Source organism: Mirounga angustirostris, unplaced genomic scaffold (genome assembly GCF_029215605.1).
Source record: "Mirounga angustirostris isolate CCGP_5_RB_7025 unplaced genomic scaffold, mMirAng1.0.hap1 SCAF_11, whole genome shotgun sequence".
NCBI classification, from domain to species: Eukaryota; Metazoa; Chordata; class Mammalia; order Carnivora; family Phocidae; genus Mirounga; species Mirounga angustirostris.
This window is the reverse complement of record NW_026991719.1, coordinates 40253824-40276558: the sequence shown is the minus strand read 5'-3', so window position 1 is coordinate 40276558 and position 22735 is coordinate 40253824. Positions and strand designations below refer to the sequence as shown.

At 41.0% G+C, this 22735-nt stretch overlaps 1 protein-coding gene across 7 annotated transcripts in view; it reads left to right on the top strand.

The window, feature by feature from the left end:
* The window catches only part of ZNF674 (zinc finger protein 674), a 30263-nt gene extending 7755 nt beyond the window's left edge, over positions 1-22508 (top strand). For all 7 annotated transcript variants that reach the window (XM_064573967.1, XM_064573966.1, XM_064573964.1 and 4 more), the window contains one exon: positions 20440-22508. In XM_064573967.1, coding sequence (XP_064430037.1) covers positions 20440-21932 — 1493 coding nt within the window. In that variant the 3' untranslated portion in view covers positions 21933-22508. The remainder of the gene's footprint in view (positions 1-20439) is intronic.
* The last annotated feature ends 227 nt before the right edge of the window (positions 22509-22735 follow it).

The following is a 22735-nucleotide window of genomic DNA, read 5'->3' as shown; positions in this document are numbered from 1 at the left end:
TCTGCTTGGGGTTCAGGTCCCAAGTCCACGTCCCGGTATCCTGGGTGGCCTTCCGCCTTTCCTGCTCCCCCTCCTTTCTGGAAGCTTTGAGGCTGTTTCTCCTCCCGTGGGCATTTGCCTTTTCCTCAGAAGAGATGTGCTGTAGGTGTGACGCGCCCTCTTTATCTGTCGTTCTGTGGGCCCTTTACATCTAACGCTGGGAGTCCTCTTCAGCCTCGGGGAAGTCATCCCGCCTGGCTTGCTGGAGCTGGTGAGGACCAGAAGCTTTGCTGGTGGCCTCCAGCTCGGCCGGGCCGGGCAGCCTTCGTGCTCTCTCCGTGCTTCTGTCGTGCTCAACCGCGTCAGCCTTCACGGGTCCCAGTCCTCGCTTCTCAGTCCCCCCATCTCTTCCAGATGTGACCCGACTCCGCCTGTTGTCAGCTTCCTGCTCTTACCACTGCCTCCCTCCCACTCACCTGTTTTGTCCTCCGTGTCATCTCTGTCTTTCCCCAGAACACAGGGGACCCGGAGAGGACATCCCTCGCGGGCGGCCTGCTTCAGTGAGCGCTGCCTCCGTCCTGGGCACAGCGGCTCTTTGCCTCCTCCGTGGGTTTGGTTGGTTTGGCTCTGGGCCCCTTGTGGGGATCCACACACTCTTCAGACGCCGGTCTTCCTCTTCTTCTGGCGCGCTCCCAGCGGCCACCCCGACGGCTTCCCCACAGCCCGCCTCTGCTGGGCTGTGCACCCTCTCTCTGTCGGGGCCTCCTGGGCTGGCCTGCACCTGCCTCCCCCACGGCTCTTCGGGGGTACGGTGTCCTCTTTGTGCTCCGTCAACCCCATACCTGCTGCCGTGTCCAGATCCATCAGCATTTCTGCTCTGCTCGTGGCCTGCTTTTTCCTGCTCTGGGGTTTCCAGGAATTGAACTGGCGGAGCCTCGTTCTCAGTTCAGTGGTGCCCTGGAAGGAGGAAGCGCAAGCTCAGAGGCGCAGCCCCCTCCCTGAGTCCAGTAACCTTTCATGAACACCTGTTCTGTTGGAAGGAACCGTACCCACGTTGGGTGTGCGTGCAGGGCAGTCCGGGATCCAGGTCATGTCAGCACATTCCCAGCCACACCTCCACGTTCTGCCTCTTCTCGGGGTTTCTCTTTATAATTCTGCGGATGGGTACCTCCTGGGTCCCGGGAATCCCTTCATACCTGCATTTCTGGAGATTTCTCTTTTATCTCCCCTCTATGAAAACTCAGGATTTATCTCACTTCCACCTTGGCCTTCTCCTCAGCTCTGCACAATGCTTGTTAAGTTATTATTTGTAGTTTTCCTGATGGTTACATTTGTAAGTGTGAATAATAGAGCTCAGCTTCTATGTCTGCATTCCATTTGGTAACTCCTTCTAAACCTAGCTAGGTGTCTGTGGCTTATTCTCTGCCTAGAACACAGAACCCCAGAGAGAATGCCTGCATCTTATTCTTACTGTCCCGGTGTGGGGCTGGTGGAACATTCCCTAAACAATCTTTCCTTTTGGAGGAGGGCAGAGGAAGGAGGTTCGGTGCTCATCCACAGCCAGGGGTCACTGGCTCCGGCTTTGGAGCTCACAGCCCAGACTGGATTTCTGGCTTCTTGGCTCGCTAGCTGTCCCTCTGCACCCTCGCCTCAGAGCCTCTTTGCCTGCTTGTAGAGTGGGGCTGATGCTAGAACTTACGGGGTTGTCAGTTTAATGAGTGGATGAATGTAAAGCACCAGAACTGGTGCCTCGACCCCCGGGAGCTTTCGGTAGTGGGTATCACTCTTTTTATTGTTGTTTTTAATAAAACATGTCTTACTACAGTCTTTGTTAACCCAAGGCAGTCACATAGTGACCTGTGGACCCCGCAGGATCCTCACTGTTAGGCCCCACCTGATGGAAATCGTTCCAGAAAGCCCCGGGTGGTCCTGGTTCTGTGCACTGTGAGGGACACTGCAGATAGCCCGACGCCCATGGCCAGGTAGGATCCGTTTTAAATATCCCCTGCGAAGAGTTCAGAGGCTCGGGAGACACGGCCAGGCCTCACCGAGGAGCATGGGGTCGGGCGGAGGAGACGACAGGAGCAGGTGGACAGCTTTTTCTCTTCCGCCATTCCTCCAGACTTCAAGCTGCTTCGGGACTGCATATTCCCCTGGGCCTATAGGAAATTTCTGGCAGGTCCCAGCAATTCTCTGGTTGTTCTGATGGGGCCCCTGGGTGACTCCGTCAGTTGGGTGTCTGACTCTTGATATTGGCTCAGGTCGTGAGCTCAGTGTCCAGGGCTCCAGCCCTGCATCGGGCTCTCCGCTCAGTGGGGAGTCTGCTTGTCTCCCTCTCCCTCTGCCCCTCCCCCTACTCACTCTCTGTCTCTCTCTCTCAAATAAATAAATAGATCTTTTAAAAAAATTCGCTGGTTCTTCTGAGAGAAGTCTTCTAGGAATGGTTAGTCTCAAGAGTGGCCTCACTCTAGTAATCCGAATTGTCCAATCCCATGGAGTAGGGTGAAGTCTGAAGTTCATCAAAAGGTTGTTAAGCTTTTCACGGAAAGGTCTTTGCCTTTGTGAATTTTCCCTGTCTCTTGTTTTCCGTTTTGTTCACTTCTCCTTTTACCTTTATTTCCTTTTTCCTACTTACTTTGGGTTTACTTTGCTGCTCTTTAGCCTTTCTCCCCAACATTTTATTATAAAAATTTCACACCGAACAAGTGAAAGAATTATAGTTTGAACACCCACAGAATTCCCCCTGGAGTCTACAATGAACATTTTGCTGTATTTGCTTTTTCTTTTGTCTGTACTGATTCCTCTGTCCTTCCATCAGTCCTCTTTCTTTTTGTGGTGAGTTTCATAGTAAGTTTCAGAGATCGGTACCCTTCACCCCTAAATACTGCCAAATGCATATCATTAACTAGAGGTCACAACTTTTTAATATTGTTTATTCTTAATGCTTAATAGGTATTTTAATAAAAAGAAATTAATAAGTAGCACCATATGGCATTTGGTTGTATATAATATTTTAATATAATTCACATTTTCATGTATTTTCATTATACGTTTATGCAGATGTGACTGTTCTTTTTTTAAGTGAGGTTTATTGAGGCATAATATATATACCCTGAACTTCACCTTTGTTAGGTGTATGATTCTATAGATTTAACAAAGATTTAGTGATGTAACCACCAACAGCATCAACATATTGGACTTCTTCATTCCCCTAAAGCATCCCTTTGTGCCCCTTTGTAATTAAAATTCTCACTTACATATCTGGGATTTGGATTTGGATTCTTCTCATTTCTATTCTTCTAGTTTTATTCCTTCTAGAATATAAGTGCATTTCATAGTAAATAACTTTATGTGTCTTGCTTCTTTCACTTACCTTAACACTTTTTAGGTTCATCCATGTTTGATATATGTCAGCATTTTGTTCCTTTTTGAAGGTAAATAATGCTATATTTGTTTATTCACTAAGCAGTTTACACACATTTGAATTTTTTGAATTTTTGGTTATTATGAAAGAAGCTGGTATGAACATTCATGTCCAGGTGTTTGTATGCACACTTATTTATCTTCTTAGGTAAATATCTGGATTGGGATTGCTTGGTCATAATGGTGAATGTATGTTTAACTTCCCAAGACAACATCACACTGTTTCCCAGCACGGCTGTACCATTTTTGTTGACCATCAACAACATGAGAGTTCTAGGTGTTTTGCATCCTTGCTAGCACTTGGTATTATGAGTATCGTTAGTCTTTCTTTCTAGTCCTTGTGTTGGAGCATCTCATTTTGATTTTAATTTGCACTTCTCCAATAACTAATGTTTAGCGTCTTTTCCTGTGCTCACTAGACTCTCTACTTCTTGGGTGAACTGTTTGTGGTAACTTTTTGCCATTTTTGTTGCTATCAAATGGTTAAGAGTTCTTTATATATTCTGGATGCAAGTCCTTTAGCACCTATGTGTTTTCCATGTATTTACTCCCAGGCTGTGGCTTGTGTTTATCTTAATAGGATCTTTCAAAAAAAAAAAAGACATTCTTTATTTTGATAATGCCTAGTTTATCAAGCTTTTCTTTTATGATCCATGCCTTTTGTGCCCTATTAAACAATTCTCTTTCTAATCCTAATCCATGGTAACAAAGAGTTTCTCATATGATTTCGTTCAGAAGATTTACAATTTTTGGCTCTTATATTTAAGCCAATGGACATAATGAGAGAAGTATTTTTTACCTGGTGTGAGGTAAGGATCAATGTTCTTTCTTTTGCCTATGCATATTCAATTATTCCAGCAGCTTTTCTGAAAATACTATATTTCCTCTATCAGTTTACCTTGGCTCCCTTGTTGAAAACAGTTGAACACATATGTGTTGATCTATGTGCCTGTTCACATCAGGTGCTATGAATCTTCCAGCTTTGTTCTTCCTTTTCATAATGTCTTGGCTATTCTAGGTCCTTGATAGTTTCGTGTAAGTTTTAGAATCAGCTTGTCAGTTTCTACATAATAGCCTGTGGGGATTTTGTTTGGGATTGCATTCAATCTGTGGATCATTGAAATACCAATATTGAGTCTTCCAATTCATGAACGTGATGTATCTATATATTTAGGTCTTTTAAAATCTATCTCAGTAAGATTGTAGTTTTGAATGCACAGGTCTTGCATAGGAAGTGCAATTGCAATTTACTCTATTTTCAGTATATTTACTTTTTGTCAATATCTCTGTATTTTTTTAGTTTAATAGTTGCTCTAGGGATTAAGATACACAGTTAATCTTTTAAATTGTACTTGGGCATATATTTTATTTTGCTTTTTTGTTTTCATAACTTTTAGTTTTGATATAGTTTCAAATTTACAGAAAATTTCAAAATCAATACCAGAAACTCCTATAGACTCTGCCCAGATTCACCAGTTGGTTGTATCTTGCCCTGTTTGCTTTGTCGCGTTATGTATCTATGTCTGTCTATTATCTATAGGCATGTATTTATATTTAAATGCACTTTTCTGACCCATTTAAGACTGGAGGTGCAATGCCCCTTCACCCATAACACATCACTGTATATTTTCTAAAAACCAGGATTCCCTTTTATAACCCACTGCGGTTATCACAATTGGGAACTTCCACATCAATACACACTGTCCGTGTATTCAAATGTCACCAGCTGCTCAAGTGATGTCCCAGTGGGCGGCCTTGGTAACCAAGCCGGTTGCCAAGGCAACAGATTCTTGCAGCCTTGTCAGTGGGCAGCAGCTCAGAAGGAGCTTGGCTGTGCCTCCTGGGGAGCAGCCTGGGGGAGGAGGGCCCAGAGGGGGCGGGAGGGCAGCCCCCACTAGGCTTGGAGATGGTCCTTGCCCCAGGGTCAGAGTTAATGGAGCCTTGGGGACCACACAGAGTGAAGTTCCTCCTGGCTACTTAGACTTATGTTTTAACATTTCAAACAATACGTAGAAGCTTTGATATAGGTCCCTTTACCTTATCTCCTTTATATTACAGTTTTCAAATGCATTATATGTACATACATTTTAATCCCCCCCTCCGACAATGTTACCATTTTTGCTTTCAACTACCATACATATCTTAAATAATTCAAAAGGAGAAAAATGATCTGTTATACTTACCCAGATATTTTACCATTTCTGCTGCTCTTTATTTATTCCCGAAGTTCTGTGCTTCCCTCTGATATTATTTCCCTTCACTCTGAAGATCCTGTGTCATTTCTCTTAGAACAAATCTACCAGTGACAATATCTCTTCGTATTCCTGTGTGAATTTTTAAATTTCATCTTCATTCTTGAAGGATATTTTTGCTGGATACAGAATTCTGTTGACATTTCTTCACCTTTAGTATTTTTAAGATGTTCCATTATCAGTGCGCCTGGGTGGCCCAGTCAGTTAAGCATTCGACTCTTGATTTTGGCTCATGTCATGATCTTGGGGTTGTGAGATCAGGCCCTGCATGGGGCTCCATGCCCAGCTTAAGATTCTCCCTCTCCCTCTGCTGCTTCCTGCCCTCCCTCTCTTAAAAAAAAATTCTGAAAAAAAAAGATGTTCCATTATCTTCTGGCCTCCATTATTTCTGATGACAACTTCACAGACATTTGGATCCTTGTTTCCTCATACGCAGTGTGCTTTTGTTCAAAGTTTTTGGTTTTTTTTTTTTTCCCTCAACTTTGCATTCCAGCAATTTGATTGTAGTGTTTCTGGGGGTTTCTTTGAGTTTATATTTTTTCTGGTGTGCTGAGCTTCTTTTTTTTTAAGATTTTATTTATTTGTTTGAGAGAGAGAGCAGGGGGAGGAGCAGAGGGAGAGGGACAAGCAGACTTTGCACTGAGCGCAGAGCCCAATGCGGAATTGGATCCCATAACCCTGATATCATGACCTGAGCTGAAACCAAGAGTCAAGACACCCAACCAACTGAGCCACCTGAGCCACCTAGGCTGTGCTGAGCTTCTTGAATGTATAAATTTATATCTTTCTCCAAATTTGGTACCTTAAAAATTTTTTTTTTAATTTTTTAAGTATTTTTTCAAAGATTCTATTTGAGAGAGAGTAGAAAGAACATGAGCAGGGTGGGGGTAGAGAGAGGGAGAAGCAGACTCCCTGCTCAGCAGGGAGCCTGACACAGGGCTCAATTCCAGGACCCTGAGATCATGACCTGAGCTGAAGGCAGATGCTTTACTGACTGAGCCACCCAGGCGCCCCCAAATTGGAAAATTTGGGGCCATTACTTCTTTCGATCTTTTTTTTTTTCTGCACCAGTCTGTTCCTTTGAGGACTCTAGTGACATGAATGTTGGATCTTTTTTTTTTTTTTTTTTTTTTTTTTTTTTTTTTAAAGATTTTATTTATTTATTTGAGAGAGAGAATGAGACAGAGAGAGCATGAGAGGGGGGAAGGTCAGAGGGAGAAGCAGGCTCCCTGCCGAGCAGGGAGCCCGATGTGGGACTCGATCCCGGGACTCCAGGATCACGACCTGAGCCGAAGGCAGTCGCCCAACCAACTGAGCCACCCAGGCGCCCTGGATCTTTTGATATTGTCCTACAGGTATCTGATACCATTTTTCCTTTCTTGTTTTTCCCAGTCTTTTTTCTCTCTGTTCTGCAGTTTGACAGATTGGATCATCTTTGTCACTTTAACTCCAAGTTCATTGACTCTTGCCTCTGTCATTGCCATTCTGCTAAGTCCATCCCATGAGTTGGTTTTCTAATTTCAGATAATTGTGTTTTTTAGTTCTAAATTTTAATTTCTTTTTTACAGTTCTATAATCTTGAGAATTTCTATTTATCCATTTATTTCAAGTGTATTTACCTTTATCTCATAGAGCTTAGTTATAATAGTTGCTTAAATGTCTTTGATAATTCTAGTACCTGCGTGATCTCAGGATTGGCATCGGTTGATTGTCTTTTCCCTTAAGAATTGGTCAGATTCAGGGGTGCCTGGGTGGCTCAGTCATTAAGCGTCTACCTTCGGCTCAGGTCATGATCCCAGGGTCCTGGGATTGAGCCCTGCATCAGGTTCCCTGCTAGGCAGGAAGCCTGCTTCTCCCGCTCCCACTCCCCTTGCTTGTGTTCCCTCTCTCACTGTCTCTCTCTCTGTCAAATAAATAAATAAAATCTTTAATTTTATTTTATTATGTTAGTCACCACACATTACATCATTAGTTTTAGATGTAGTGTTCCATGATTCATTGTTTGTGTATAACACCCAGTGCTCCATGCAATACGTGCCCTCCTTAATACCCATCACCAGACTAACACATTCCTCCCTCCAAAACCCTCAGTTTGTTTCTCAGAGTCTGTAGTCTCTCATGGTTTATCTCCCCCTCTGATTTCCCCCCGCCTTCATTTTTCCCTTCCTACTATCTTCTTTATTTTTTTTATTAACATATAATGTATTATTTGTTTCAGGGGTACAGCTCTGTGATTCATCAGTCTTACACAGTTCACAGCGCTCACCATAGCACATACCCTCCCCAGTGACCATCACCCAGCCACCCCATCCCTCCCACCCCCCTCCACTCCAGCAACCCTCAGTTTGTTTCCAAAGATTGTTTCTTACGGTTTTTCTCCCTCTCTGGTTTCATCTTGTTTCATTTTTTCCTCTCTTCCCCTATGCTCCTGTCTTGTTTCTTAAATTCCTCATATCAGTGAGATCATATGATATTTGTCTTTCTCTGATTGACTTATTTCGCTTAGCATAATACCCTCTAGTTCCATCCACGTTGTTGCAAATGGCAAGATTTCAGGGTTTTTTGATGGCTGTGTAATATTCCATTGTATATATATACACCACATCTTCTTTATCCATTCATCTGTTGATGGACATCTAGGCTCTTTCCATAGTTTGGCTATTGTGGACATTGCTGCTATAAACACAGGGGTGCACGTACCCCTTTGGATCACTACATTTGTATCTTTGGGGTAAATACCCAGTAGTGCAATTGCTGGGTCATAGGGTAGCTCTATTTTCAACTATAAATAAAATCTTAAAAAAAAAAAAAAAAAAAGAATTGGTCAGATTTTGCTGGTTGGTTGTTATATTGAATAATTTTGAAGATTTTATTTATTTGAGAGAGAGAGAATGAGAGACAGAGCATGAGAGGGAGGAGGGTCAGAGGGAGAAGCAGACTCCCTGCTGAGCAGGGAGCCCGATGCAGGACTTGATCCTGGAACTCCAGGATCATGACCTGAGCCGAAGGCAATCACTTAACCAATTGAGCCACCCAGGCGCCCTATATTGAATAATTTTGGATTCTATCCTGAATAATGGAGATTGTTGTGTTGTTTTTAATCTTCGTTTATCACATAATACACCTGGTTAGATTCAGGCCACCAGTTTTGTCTCACCTTCTATGGGTGTTAATTCTATTCAGTTCAGTTTTCAAAGCCTTTGCCATTTTTCTTTGCATCTTTCCTGTGTATGCACCATTCAGGGGTTAGTTTGAGACTTGAGTGGTGATTTAAGTCTTTGTGCAATTATCAAAGATTTGCTTTCCTACTTCAGGTCTCTCTCAAGCATTTGTTATTCCGGTGTTATTCAGACTTGACCTGTGGTTTAAATCTTAGTTTAGTTCAGTTCTTAAAGCTTTGGTGTGAGGCTTTCCTTACCCCTGCATGCATAGTCCTTGGATGAGCTCAGAACTTGTGGAGGTTCATAGGCCATGGGAACAGAGTCTTGCAAAAATATGAGGGGGGACAAAAAGGAAACCCACTGTATGAGCTGCTTCTCTACCTTTTGACTCCCCCTCAGAGTGCCTGCTTTTGTTTGTTTTTCAGAATCCTCAAGTAATTGCTTTACCTATTTTGTCCAGAGTTTTTCGTTCCAAGAGCAGAATCAGTAGGAGAGAGAGGCTACGGTAGATCTCCTCCATTGTGGCCAGTAATGGAAACCTTGATTTTATTCATTCTTGCTTTTGTCTTTGTTATTTCTGTCCTTCTGCTAGTTTGAATTGAATATTTTCTCTTTTCCTTGTTTCATAAGGTAGAAGCTTAGGTCATTGCTTTAACAGCTTCCTTTTCTAATGTAAGCACTGGGAAAGCTTTGACTGTCTCTGAGTACTGATTTAGCTATTTTCACCCCTTTATTGTGGTATAATTAACTTATAAGAAATTGCATGTCTTTATAGTGCACAATCTGGTCAGTTTTGACATGCACACCCATGAATCCACCACCACAATCAAGATAATGAAGTCATAGAATGAACTGGGAAGGATTTCCTCCCTTTTCAGTTCTTTGGAAGAATTTGTATAGAAGTTGGTATTATTTCTTCCTTAAATGTTCGATAGAATTCCCCCGTGAAGTCATCTGGGCCTAGAGTTTTCTTTGTAGAAAGATTTAAGCTACAGTTTCAATTTCTTCAGTAATATCTATTGAACCAGTATCTGGTTTATTCATATTATTTCATCTTTTTTTTTCTTTTGCATACAGTCTTTTTTTTTTTTAATTTTATTATGTTATGTTAGTCACTATACAATACATCATTAGTTTTTGATGTGGTGATCCACGATCCATTGTTTTCGTATAACACCCAGTGCTCCATGCAGCATATTATTTCTTCTTCAATGAGCTTTGGTAATTTGTGTCTTTCAAGGAGTTTGTCTGTTTCACCTAAGTTGTCAAATTTCTTGGCATAAAGGTGTTCATAATATTCTTTTATTATCCTTTTAATTTCTGAGGGTCTGTGGTAGCCTCATTTCTAGTTTTAAAAGTCCAGTCACATGTAGTCGTGAAAACTATGAACTTTATTGAAAGGGAAATCTCTCCCCCAACGAATGCCTGCTTCACTGCTTCAGGCTGGGCAGTTTTAGTGGCTAAAGAAGCATGCTCAGCTTTTTCTTTCCTTACTCTCCTCACTAGCTCTTCTCCCTTTTCCTCATCCCCCACTCGACAACTAGGCCATCTCTGGCTCCGTGGCTCCGTGGCTCCCTGGCTGAAGCAAGTGAGGAAGGAAGGAGATACAAAGGACAAAAATAGTTTGACCAGACTGATAAAGATGTAATTAGATATTGGTGCCCTCTGCACATGGCAGATTCCAAAGACCAATTCTTCTTCCTGCCCTTGGCACTTTAAGGTTTCCTTAGAGATGCCTCGGCTAGGGCCCTGATTGCAATTTTCTCCTTATAGGCAGTGTCTCTACTCCAAAAAGGCATTTAGCATATCTCCTCCCTGTTTAGCAAACCTCCAGCCCCATGGCACACCTCCAGTCTCTCTTTGCTGAGGTCACCTTGATGCTAGCAGGAAGCCCCCTGTCCAGAGTAACCTGCCTGTTCACATCTAGGAGGGCCACATCTGCCTTGTAGTGTGTGTGTGTGTGTGTCCCTGGCATCTTGATCTCTTCACCCCCTATGCAACCTCTTTGCTGCCACAGACTACCTCAGCCCACCCGGCACCTGTGGTTTTTCTAGGTGCAGATTAGGTGCCAAGTCCTCTGTGTCCCCCAAACTCTAGCAGACATATATCAAGCAAGTTGTCTCCTTGAAGTCCTTACTAGATTAGGGGTCAGATGACCATACTCCTCCCACCCCTGTTGTTGGAGAGAGAAGATACTACGGTTTTCCCACAGCTCTCCCGGAAGCAGTCTTCTTCCTCAGCTTATTCGACCTTAACCTCTTAGACTTTTAAGGTATATGTTAGTGCTGAGGGACATGGTGGTTTTATGAGGGACATAAATGGTTTTGACCTGCTCCTTTTAAGTCCTGCAAGGGTCTCTGGACTGGAGAAGCACTTGATAGGATTGTATTACTAGCCTTTGAAACAAAAAGTGCGCTTTTTTTTTCTGTGATAAGAACTTTTAAGATTTACTCTCTTAGCAGCTTTCAAATATATAATACAGTATTATTATTAACTATAGTCAGCTTGCTTTACTTGGGTTTTAATATCGTGTTAAACCAATTCCCTAAGAGTATGGGTAGCAGCTGGATGGGCAGATAGAGCTTCCTGAAATATCTGCAACTTGAGGTTTGGAACAGGAAGCATCGATCGATGTTAAAATGCAAAGCTCTGTAACATTATGCGGCCAAACTGATAGTACAGACAGGGTGTGATTTAGATCAGGGCCGCCTAGTAGAACTTTCTGCACTGATGGCAGTGTTTTTTTCTGTCTCTCTGTGAAATTGTAACATGGGCACACTCTTTCCATTTTACTAATCTGGTAAGTGTGAATTGGTGTCTTACTGTAATTTCCATTTCCCATTCTAGTAAAGGTATTTATCGTTTCATATGGTATTGACTCTTTGGATTTCCTCCTCTGTGGCTTGCCTGTTCATGTCCTTCGTGTTTTTGATGGGGTGTTTATCTTTTTTGTATTGATTTAAATGGCTTCTTCATATATTCTAGATTCCAATTTTGTGTGTAGTCAGTATCTTAGTTTGGGCTACTGAGGTGTTTTTCGAGTAGAAGTTTTGATTGTAATGTAATCACATTTATCAGTTTCTCGCTAGTTGGTGCTTTTTGTGTAAATTGAAGTAATTTTTTTCTGGTTGAGGTCATAAAGATGTTATCACATAATATTCTCCCAACACTTGAAAATTTTGCTTTTTTTTTTTTTTCTTTTTTACTTTCTTACAATCTGCCTGGAATTTGTTTTTATGTAACTCGTGAGGAAGGAGCTCTTGGTTCACCTTTTTTCCCCACGTGGACACCCACTCATACCATGCCATGTCTGGAACTCTTTCCACGATGGTAGGTGACACCAGGTCAGTCAGAGGTCAAGTTGCCCAGATGCGTGGGTCTATGCCGAGGCTTTCTCTTTTGTTCCATTGGTCTGTTTGTCCCTCTGCCACTATCATTATTCAAATGAGTTAAAAAATATAAAGCCCTTAAAACCGCCTGACACTTAGTGAACGGCACGTAAATGTCAGCTGCTGCGCCATTCTTACCGTTGCTGATGTTGGTAATAGCTCGTCGGATGACTCCCCCTTATGACCTTTGACTCCTTGGTCATTCATATAGGAATTTTAGGATTGGTTTCTCAAGGTCTATGGAAAACCCTGTTTGGGATCCCTCATGCAATTGCACTGTGTTTGGAGACGAGCTGGGAGTAGGTTGGGGATGGGCACCTTGACACTATTGAGTTTTCCTGTCAGCGAACTCTTAACTCAGCTTCTCTTTTCTGCCATTCAGTAGTGTTTTGAATTTGTCTTCAGGAAGTGCTTGCATATCTTTTGTTAGATTTATTCCTAGATATCTCTTAGTTATTATAGCAATTGTGATTGAGATCTTTTTTTCCTATTACATTTTCCAATTGGTAAATACTAGTGCATGAGAATGCTAGTGATGTTTATATATTCAACTTGTGAACAGAAACCTTTCTAGATGCTTTTCTTAATAGTTTTTAGATTCTCTTGAGTCTTCTGTGTAAACAGTTCTCTTCATAAAAACAATTTTGTCTTTTCCTTTCCAATTATACATTTTCCCATTGACTGATGAATGGATAAAGAAGAGGTGGTGTGTGTGTGTGTGTGTGTATGATGGAATATTAGCCATCAAATCTTGATGAAATCTTGCCGTTTGCAATGACATGGATGGAGCAAGAGGGTATTATGCTAAGTGAAACAAGTCAGTCAGAAAAAGACAAATACCATATGATCTCACTCGTATGTGGAACTTAAGAAACAAAACAGATGAACATAGGGGAAGGGAAAGAAAAGAGACGAAGGCAAACCTTAAGAGACTCTTAACTATAGAGAGCAAACTGAGAGTTGCTGGAGGGGAGGTGGGAAGGGGGATGGGCTAAATGGGTGATGGGCATTAAGGAGGGTACTGGTTGGGATGAGCACTGGGTGTTATGTGTAAGTGATGAATCACTAAATTCTACTCCTGAAACCAATATTACACTACATGTTAACTATGATTTAAATTAGAACTTAAAAAAAAACCCCAATTGCACATTTTCTTTCTTTTTCCTATATTAGTCAGGGCCTGTAGTATAGTGTTTAATAGAGGTAGTGATAGTGAATTCCCTGTTTGTTTCTGATTTTAATGAAAATAGTGGGGACAGTGATAGTAATATAATGATAGGGAGTATCTGAGTGTTTGCTATGTTCTGGATGCTTTGTACATACTTAATCCTCTGAACAACCCTATCAAGTAGGCTGGTTGGTATCCTCATTTTATAGATGAGAAAACTGAGGCACAGAGAGATGACAGAGCTCCTCCAACTCACCATTAAGTATATTTGCTGGGGTATGTTGAAAGCTCCCTTTCATCAAAAGCTTCTTTTATATTCCTAGTTTGCTAAGACTTTCTTAAAAATCGTAAGGGGCACCTGGACGGCTCAGTTGGTTGAGCATCCAACTCTTGATTTCAGCTCAGGTCATGATCTCAGGGTCATGGGATCAAGCCCCAAATCAGGCTCTGTGCTCAGTGCAGAGTCTGCTTGTCCCTCCCCCTCTGCTCCTCTCCTGCTCGTGCACTCGCTCGCTTGCTCTCTCTCTCTCTCAAATAAATAAAATCTTTTAAAAAATCAAGAATTGATGTTATATTTTCTCAAATGCTTATTTTCTGCATCTATTGAGAAGATGATTTTTTTCTCCTTAATCTGTTAATGTGGTGGATTATATTAATACATATTAATATAATAGATAATTGAACTGTGGGGCGCCTGGGTGGCTCAGTCGTTAAGCGTCTGCCTTGGGCTCAGGTCATGATCCCAGGGTCCTGGGATCGAGCCCCACATTGGGCTCCCTGCTCCGCGGGAAGCCTGCTTCTCCCTCTCCCACTCCCCCTGCTTCTGTTCCCTCTCTCGCTGTGTGTCTCTCTCTCAAATAAATAAATAAATAAATAATAAATATTATACACACACACACACACATATATATATATAAAATTGAACTGTTCTTGCATTCCTGTGCTTAAACTCTACTTCATTGTGAAGCATTTTTTTTTAATTCATTGAAGTCAGTCTACTCAAGTTTAAGAGTTTTGCATTAATGTTTAGAGATGAGTTAGATTTCCTGGCCTTGCGCCGGCCTCTTACTCTCGTAGACACGGTTATACTGGCTACATAAAACAGACCGGGTACTTGCCCTTCTTTTTCTAGTTTCTGAAACTGTATTGACTAAAGTATACCTGTTCTTATGAGGTGGTATCAATCATCTACAAAAATATCTGGATAGGATGCCCTTTTTTAGGGCAAGACTTTTGATTACAGAGTGAAGTTTATAATTTTTAAAATAATTACTGATTTATTCATGTTTTGTACATCTTCTGTCAGTTCTGGTCATTTTTCTAGACAATTATGTTTCGTTTGAGATTTCAAATTTACTGACTTAAGGCAGGATTCTCTTGATGAAAAGAAAAATAGGTTTGATTTTATCAAAGTAAATCTTGGCCAAGGTTTAAAGAATAAAATAAGTGTGGTAAAACTATAAAGAAAGTCAAAGGCATATAAACATAAAATTCAGGATAGTGATTATCTAAGAAGAAAGAAAATGAAATGGGCACATCAACTTCAAAGGGAACAATAATTTGGGTTTTTTTTTTTGTTTTTTAAGTAGGCTCCACACCCAACATGGGGCTTGAACTCATGACCCTGAGATCAAGAGTCGCATACTCTACCAATGGAGCCAGCCAGGCGCCCCATGATAATTTGTTTTTTTAACAAGTGGTGGATAGGCAGGTGTTTTTTGTATCACTGTTCTTTATAATTTACTGTGTCTTCAAATAATTATGTAAAATTTTCTGCTACGGAAGATTGCTCACCTCACTGCCCCTGCCACTCACACACATACTCACACACACAGACTTCTGGTTCCCCAATGTTCCCGATATGGTTATACCACAAATTTGGTTTCCGACAGTACTGTTGCTTACGACATTGACTGTGTAAACACTGGACACAGTTCATTTAGCTTTCCTGTATAACTTTTTGTTTCCTTTGGTTAATAATTGTTTTGTTTCTTTTATTTGCTTCTTTCTCTCTGTACTTACCACCAGTTCAACTTTAATACTCCATATCCAGCTGTCTAGAGTGACTCTGAATGCTTCCAGAACTATCAGGGGTTCCATCAGTGTTCTTCCCCTGAGTTTGTCTGGAGCCATCTGACCCTCTCCCTTCTGGGTGGATTATCCTCATTCCTGCTCGTGCCTCTGCCATCCTCACATCCTTCACCATTACTCAGGGGATTCCCGCTACTTTCTGCATTGTTGGAGTCCCCATTTGCTTTATGCCATGACTTCTTCCATATTTCATTGCAGCACATTCTTCCAGTACCTAACTAAGAAAGAATGTAGGTCCATGGGAGGTAAATTTTTTGAGATTTTTTTAAATATCTACACGTGTTTGTTATCCTTGTCCTAGATGGAGACTTGAGCTTGGGGTAGAGTTCTAGGATGGACATTTCTTTCCCTTAGACTTTTGAAGGCATTGCGCCATTGTCTTCTGATTTTCAGTTCCTTTTGAGAACTCTGAATCTATTCTGATTATTGATACCTGGTATCAATTTTTTTCTTCTGTCTGTAAGCTTAACCCCCTCCTCCCCTTTATCTCATGCTGTCTGACTTTTCTCCGTGTGCCCTGATGTGGGATCATTTTCACCCGTATTGCTGCGCCCTGGGGTAGGAGATAAATCCCCACAGGGATGGTTGCTCCGTTCTCGTGCAGAGCCAAGATGCTGCAGAGCTGGACGGCTACATTTCAAGTCAAGTGGCCAGCACGGTGTTTTAAAAAGCCCTTTTCACTTTGTGGAACGTTCCAAGTTGACCCAGTAAAAATAGGCGCCTCAGGCCAAAAAATCATCAGCCTCTAATGGTCAGGCATCTAGGCTCCCAGAAGAGAACAGGCGTTCAGTGCCCCAGGCCGGCAAAATAGTCTTATCAACATAGGGAACGTTCCAAAAGCTGAATTCCCAGACTTGAGCCAGGCGCGTGGCTTGCTGTGTTAGCACTTGCCTGCCTACTACCTTTACTGGTGCTCTTTATTTCTTCGTGTGGGTTTGAGTTCCCATATTGTGTCCTTTCTTTCTTAGAGCGGAGCTCCAAGTTAGGTCAACAAGTGAGGATGGGGCTTTTGATGGAGGCCCCAAACACGTCAGCCCCTCAGGCTGCTGGGAGGCTGCCAGTTTTCACTGCTTATGGGCCAGAGTTGGGGAGCCGGTGGCTTGGGGTAGGGGGAGAAGAGGTGAGTAGCACCAAGTGAAACACTACAGATTTGGCTGTTCTCACTGGTTCTTCTTGAGTAAATGCTTCTTGATCCCTTGTATGCCTTTGGTTGATTTCCAAAGTCTTGAAAGGATAGATATTGATAATTTTGCCAGTATTTTCATTGCTTTCGTGGGGGAGATTTACTGAGATCCTCACTGTCTTTCCAGAAGTCCTGCCTTAGGGCATTTCTCTTAAAACTACAGAAAAGTACAGAAAATCATCATTGTAACTAATACCTGGGTACTTACCTCCCAGAAGTAGCAAATGTCAATATTTTGATACTTGCTGGTGGTGTTTTCTTTAATAAAAGAAATAGAGGTTTACAAATAAAGGTCAAGGCCTCTTTTCCTTTCCTGAGGCCTGTTCCTCTCATTCACTCCCCAGGCAAACAGTATCATGAATTTGGTGACTATCCTTCTAATCGATGTTTTTATACTTGCAGTACATAGATTTGTATCTGTAATCATATAGTGTTCCTTTTGTAAATTTACCAGATTACTGGGCTTGAACTGTAAGGTTTTTTCTAAAACTTTCTTTCTGTATTCATTGTTGCCCTTTGAGCTTCACCTCTGCTGATACATTACATTTAGTTCATTCATTTTAACTCTGGTATAGCATTCTAGCATCTGAGTATTGCAGTCCATCGATCCTTACTTCCATTACTGGGAAATTTCATTGTTTATATTTATTGCCATTCTTGTACATGTATCCTGGCCCACACTTGCAGAATTTTCTCTGTGGTGAAACTACAAGTGTAATACATAGTAAGGTATGTACATTTTTAACATTACTGGATGTTGTTTACCTTTCTTCTCTCCCATCCATAGAATCAGTTTGCCTTGTATATTTAAGAATTCTGGATCTGTTTGGGGCGCCTGGCTGACCCAGTCAGTGGAGCATGTGACTCTTGATCTCAGGGTTGTAGGTTTGAGCCCCGTGTTACAAATAAAATCTTTAAAAAAAAGAGTTCTGCCTCTACTTAAGTGAAATTGCTTTGTAATATTCTCATATTCTGTTCTTACTTGCTTTTGGCATCAAGATCATTCAGTTTTATATAACATAAGCATTGTTTTACCACCTGTGTTTTGGTTGTTAAGTACCAGGTACATCTCTTCCCATAATTTTATTTTCAACATTTCTCTCTCATTTTGCTCTAATTATCTTTGGAAAACATAAAGCTGATTTTGAAAAATACAATTTAATATGATTGACCTTTGGGGCACCTGGGTGGCTCAGTTGGTTAAGCGACTGCTTTCGGCTCAGGTCATGATCCCAGGGTCCTGGGATCGAGTCCCGCATCGGGCTCCCTGCTCTGCGGGGAGCCTGCTTCTCCCTCTCCCACTCCCCCTGCTTGTGTTCCCTCTCTCGCTGTGTCTCTCTCTGTCAAATAAATAAATAAATAAATAAATAAATAAATAAATAAATAAATAAATAAATAAAAATATGATTGACCTTTAACTAATGGGGTTAATATATATTTATTGTGCTATTACTATGTTAGTATTTCTTCTTTTCTTGTATTGTCTATATATCCTGCTTTTTCTTTACCTTTTTTTTTTTAAAGACTTTATTTTAGAGAGAGCAAGAGAGCGAGCAGGGGTAGGGGCAGAGGGAGAGGGAGAGAATCTCAAGCAGACTCCATGCTGAGTGCGGAGCCCTATACGGGGCTCCACATGACCCGAGCCAAAATTAGGAGTCAGATACCCAACCTACTGAGCCACCCAGGTGCCCCTCTTTACCTCTTTCTTCCTGCCCTTATTGCATTTTTACACCCCTCCCCCTGACTTTTTCCCTTTGGTTATTTTCCTCCTGAAATATTCAGATATCAAGCATTGTTGTTAGCCAGGCTTTGTGTGTGATAAATTTCTTGCCTTTTCTTGTCCAAAACCACTTTTATATGTCACCTTTCTTTGTGATAATTTATCTGGGGATAGAGTTCTAAGATAACATCAAGCTTCTCTCAGGACTACGAATACACTGGTTAATCTTTTGGCTTCTTTTATTGCTGATGAAGTCTGATGTTGATCTAATTGTTTCTTTGTAGGTGATTTAAAAAATTTCTCTATGGTAGCTTTCCATACTTAACTTTCTGACTTAAAAGTCTTGTGGTTCCCCTAAACTATGTCCAGGTTCAGTTTCGCTTTTATTTACCACACTCAGGACTCTGGACATTCGGTGGTAGGATGTGTACCTTTCTTCCATCTAGAAAACTATCAGTCATTGTCTCTTCAAATACTGCCTAGCTCAGGGGTCCCTAAGACCACTACCATATTTAGAGATTTTCGAGAAGGACTCATGGGACTCTACATAGAGTTGTATCTATAGCTACGATTTATTAAAGCAGGGTAGTAAGGATAGTCTACTAGATCACAAGGGGAAAAGACACTAGCAGAGTCTGGACGAATCCATGTACAGGATTCCTTATGCTCTCGGGTCACACAGGGCACACTTCTCCCAACAGAGAAAATGCAACAACATGTGTGCCCAGGGAAGCCCCTTGGAAACTCAGTACCCTCGGTGGCTCTGCCTAGCACATACCAAAATTCCAGACTCACAGAAGGAAAGGAAATGTTCAGCATAAATCACATTGTTTGTACAAGCAGCCTTATCAGTTAGGAAATAGTGGAGACATTCCTGCACTCCAAATTCCCAGATGTCAGCCAGGGCCCAACCTTGCAGGCTAGCCTTTCTAAGTATGGCAGTCTCAGGGCTGCTCTATGAATCCTTTTCTTGGCATATTGCCTCTGTCCCTTTCTCTCTATTCTTTCCATTTGGATTTTCTATTAAACCTATGGTGGAACTTACATTTTTCTCTTTGTCTTACCCTATTTCCATTTTGTTAGCTCTTTATGTTACATTCTGGGTGACTTCCTAAGGTCTGTCATCTGATTCATTAAATCTGTCTTTATCTGTGACTAGTCTGCTGTTCAACCTATTTAGAGTTTTAATAATATCTATATTTTCTATTTATATGTTTCTTTTTTCAAATGTTCCCTTTTTTACCCCATAATATAGCTCTTACTCTCTTTCTTTGAATATTTGAAATTTTAAAGTCTAGATTTTTCTGTTAGCTGCAGTTCTAGGAATGGGGTATCTTTAAATGTATCTGCTGATTAACTCTCAAGATGGTTCATTTCCTTGTGAGGTTTAAATTATTTTACTGTGAACTCTTCAGTGAGAATTGGTTTTCCATAGAAGTTCTGTGAGTCCTAAGCTGTAAAAACATAAGAATATATCTTTTAGCGTTTGCCACTCCTAGGAACCTACGAATAATAGGACCAATTTTTATGTTAATTTTTCAGCTTGTGGGCTCTTTACTAAAACTATGATATTTTCAGATTGAGTTACATTACTAGGCCTTTGCTTTCTTATATATTATATCTTTCTTTCCAGTTTCCTTGACCAGTGGGGAGTCTTTTTAGCTCCCCACTAACAAACATGGAAGCCCCTTGTGATTCCAGCTGTAAGTGGGAATTACATACCAGTTTCCTGAACATTTTTGCCCTGTGGTCTGGATTTCACTGCAAATCCTCAAACTTCAGTTTCTGTTCACCCCATCACTTTAAATTTCCACTTCACTTTTGACACCTAATACATTTCTTGGTTTTGAGCTTGACTATGTATTAAATTACTTTTGTTAAATATGGGCCAGCATTTCTTTGTGTTTACAGTCAGAGGAGGTGGTGCTAGTGAGGCATGGAGGGAGCCCATCCACATCAGCTCAAGTCCTACTGATAGGAGTTCACAGCAAGATGTTTATGAACTAATATTATCCCATAACATTATAGTAGAAATGTTTACAAGTTTGATGAGTTCTTTGCAATTTTTTATAGAATTCTGGCAAGTTGATGACCAGATAGACAACCACAAGGAAAGCCAAAACCAACTTCTGTGGCAAACTGCATTAGTAGACAAGGAAACACAGAAGGATCAAAGCGGCCAAGAATTCACAAGCTTCAGAAAAATCATTTATCCAAACACAGACTTTGTTTCTATAAGACAAAGACTCCCTAAATATTATTCCTGGGGAAGGTGTTCAAAACATAATTTAAACTTTCTTTGTCAAAATAGAAGCTATGTAAGAAAGAAAGATGATGAATGTCACGCACATTGGAAATTATGCTTCCATTCTAATCTCAATAATGCTCAACCTGCAGAGAAATTTTTTGAGCCCAATCAACGTGGAAGAGCCCTCCACCAGAAGCAAGCACTTAATAAAACTCAAAGAATTCAAACTAGGGAGAAACTCTATGAGTGTTCTGAATGTGGGAAAGTGTTCATCCAGAAAGCAAACCTTGTAGTACATCAGAGAACTCACACAGGAGAGAAGCCTTATGAATGCTTTGAATGTACAAAAGCCTTCAGCCAGAAGTCAACCCTCATTGCTCACCAGAGAACTCACACAGGGGAGAAGCCCTATGAATGCAGCGAATGTGGAAAAACCTTTATCCAGAAGTCAACTCTGATTAAACACAAGCGAACTCACACAGCAGAGAAACCATTTGTATGTGGTGAATGTGCAAAAGCCTTTAAGAGTTCATATCACCTTATTAGACATGAGAAAACACACATTAGGCAAGCATTTTATGAAGGAGTCCACTTTGGTAAGTCCAGCCTTATGCATCAAAGGACTCATAACGGTGAGAAACCTGAGTGTAATAAACATGGGAAACCCTTTGATGAGAAAGCCAACCCCATTAAACACCAGAGATCTCACACAAAAGAGAAACTTTATGAGTGCAGTAAATGTGGGAAAAGCTTCAGGGGAAAGTCACACCTCTCTGTTCATCAGAGAATTCATACAGGGGAGAAGCCTTATGAATGCAGCATATGTGGGAAGACTTTCAGTGGGAAATCACACCTCTCTGTCCATCATAGAACTCATACAGGAGAGAAGCCTTATGAATGCAGAAGATGTGGAAAAGCGTTTGGTGAAAAGTCAACCCTTATTGTACATCACAGAACTCACACAGGAGAGAAACCCTATAAATGCAATGAGTGTGGGAAAGCCTTCAGCGAGAAGTCACCACTGATAAAACATCAGAGAATTCATACAGGGGAAAGGCCCTATGAATGCAGTAACTGTGGGAAAGCATTCAGTAGGAAGTCAACTCTCATTAAACATCAGAGAATCCACACAGGGGAAAAACCCTACAAATGCAGTGAATGTGGGAAAGCCTTTAGTGTGAAATCCACTCTCATTGTACATCACAGAACTCATACGGGAGAAAAACCCTATGAATGCAGGGACTGTGGAAAAGCCTTCAGTGGGAAGTCGACTCTCATTAAACATCAGAGAAGTCATACAGGAGATAAAACCTATTAAGATACTTGAGAGTGAGAGAATGTCACTATTCGTTATACCTCATTATGTATCACTTCATCCTGGGGAGTAACCTTATAAATGTCAAGAATGTCAGAAAGTCTTCAGGTATTATTTAATGTTCCTTTAATATAATAAATGGTACAAAAGCATAATTCCAGAAGCATGTAATAAATGTGATCAGTTTTTTACCCAGAATTCTTACCCACGAGTGGAAAATTGTACATCAGAGAATTTGGGGAAATGTTTGTGGTAATCTGTTAAGTGAAAAAACGGATTATAAAACAATATACCATATGGTTCATTGTAAAAAAAAAATAGGAAGGATAGGCACCATTGTATCAGTGATTCTGGGTGGTAGAAAAATGGCAACTTTATGATGAGTAAAATTGTATGCACATATATATTTGTGTTATATTTATATCTATTTTAGGTGTGTGTATGTAGGTAGGTAGAACAAAAAGCTAGGAAGGAAATATACCAAATTATTAAGCAAATTATCATTTGGGTGTTGGGAAATTGATTTTTAAATGTTTTGAGCATAGTCTCCAGAAACTATCAATAAATTGTTTAAAGTAATCCTGTGTATATTTGATTCTGTCTTCCCATCCATTTTCCTTTTCAGCTTTGTCTTTGGTTTTGAGAATGTATTTTGCATGTTGAGAATGGGTATCCTGTGATTTTAATATCTGTATATGATTTTTTTATAAAAATAAAAATACCTCAGGGGGTGCCTGGGTGGCTCAGTCAGTTAAGCATCTGCCTTCGGCTCAGGTCATGATCCCAGGGTCCTGGGATCGAGTCCC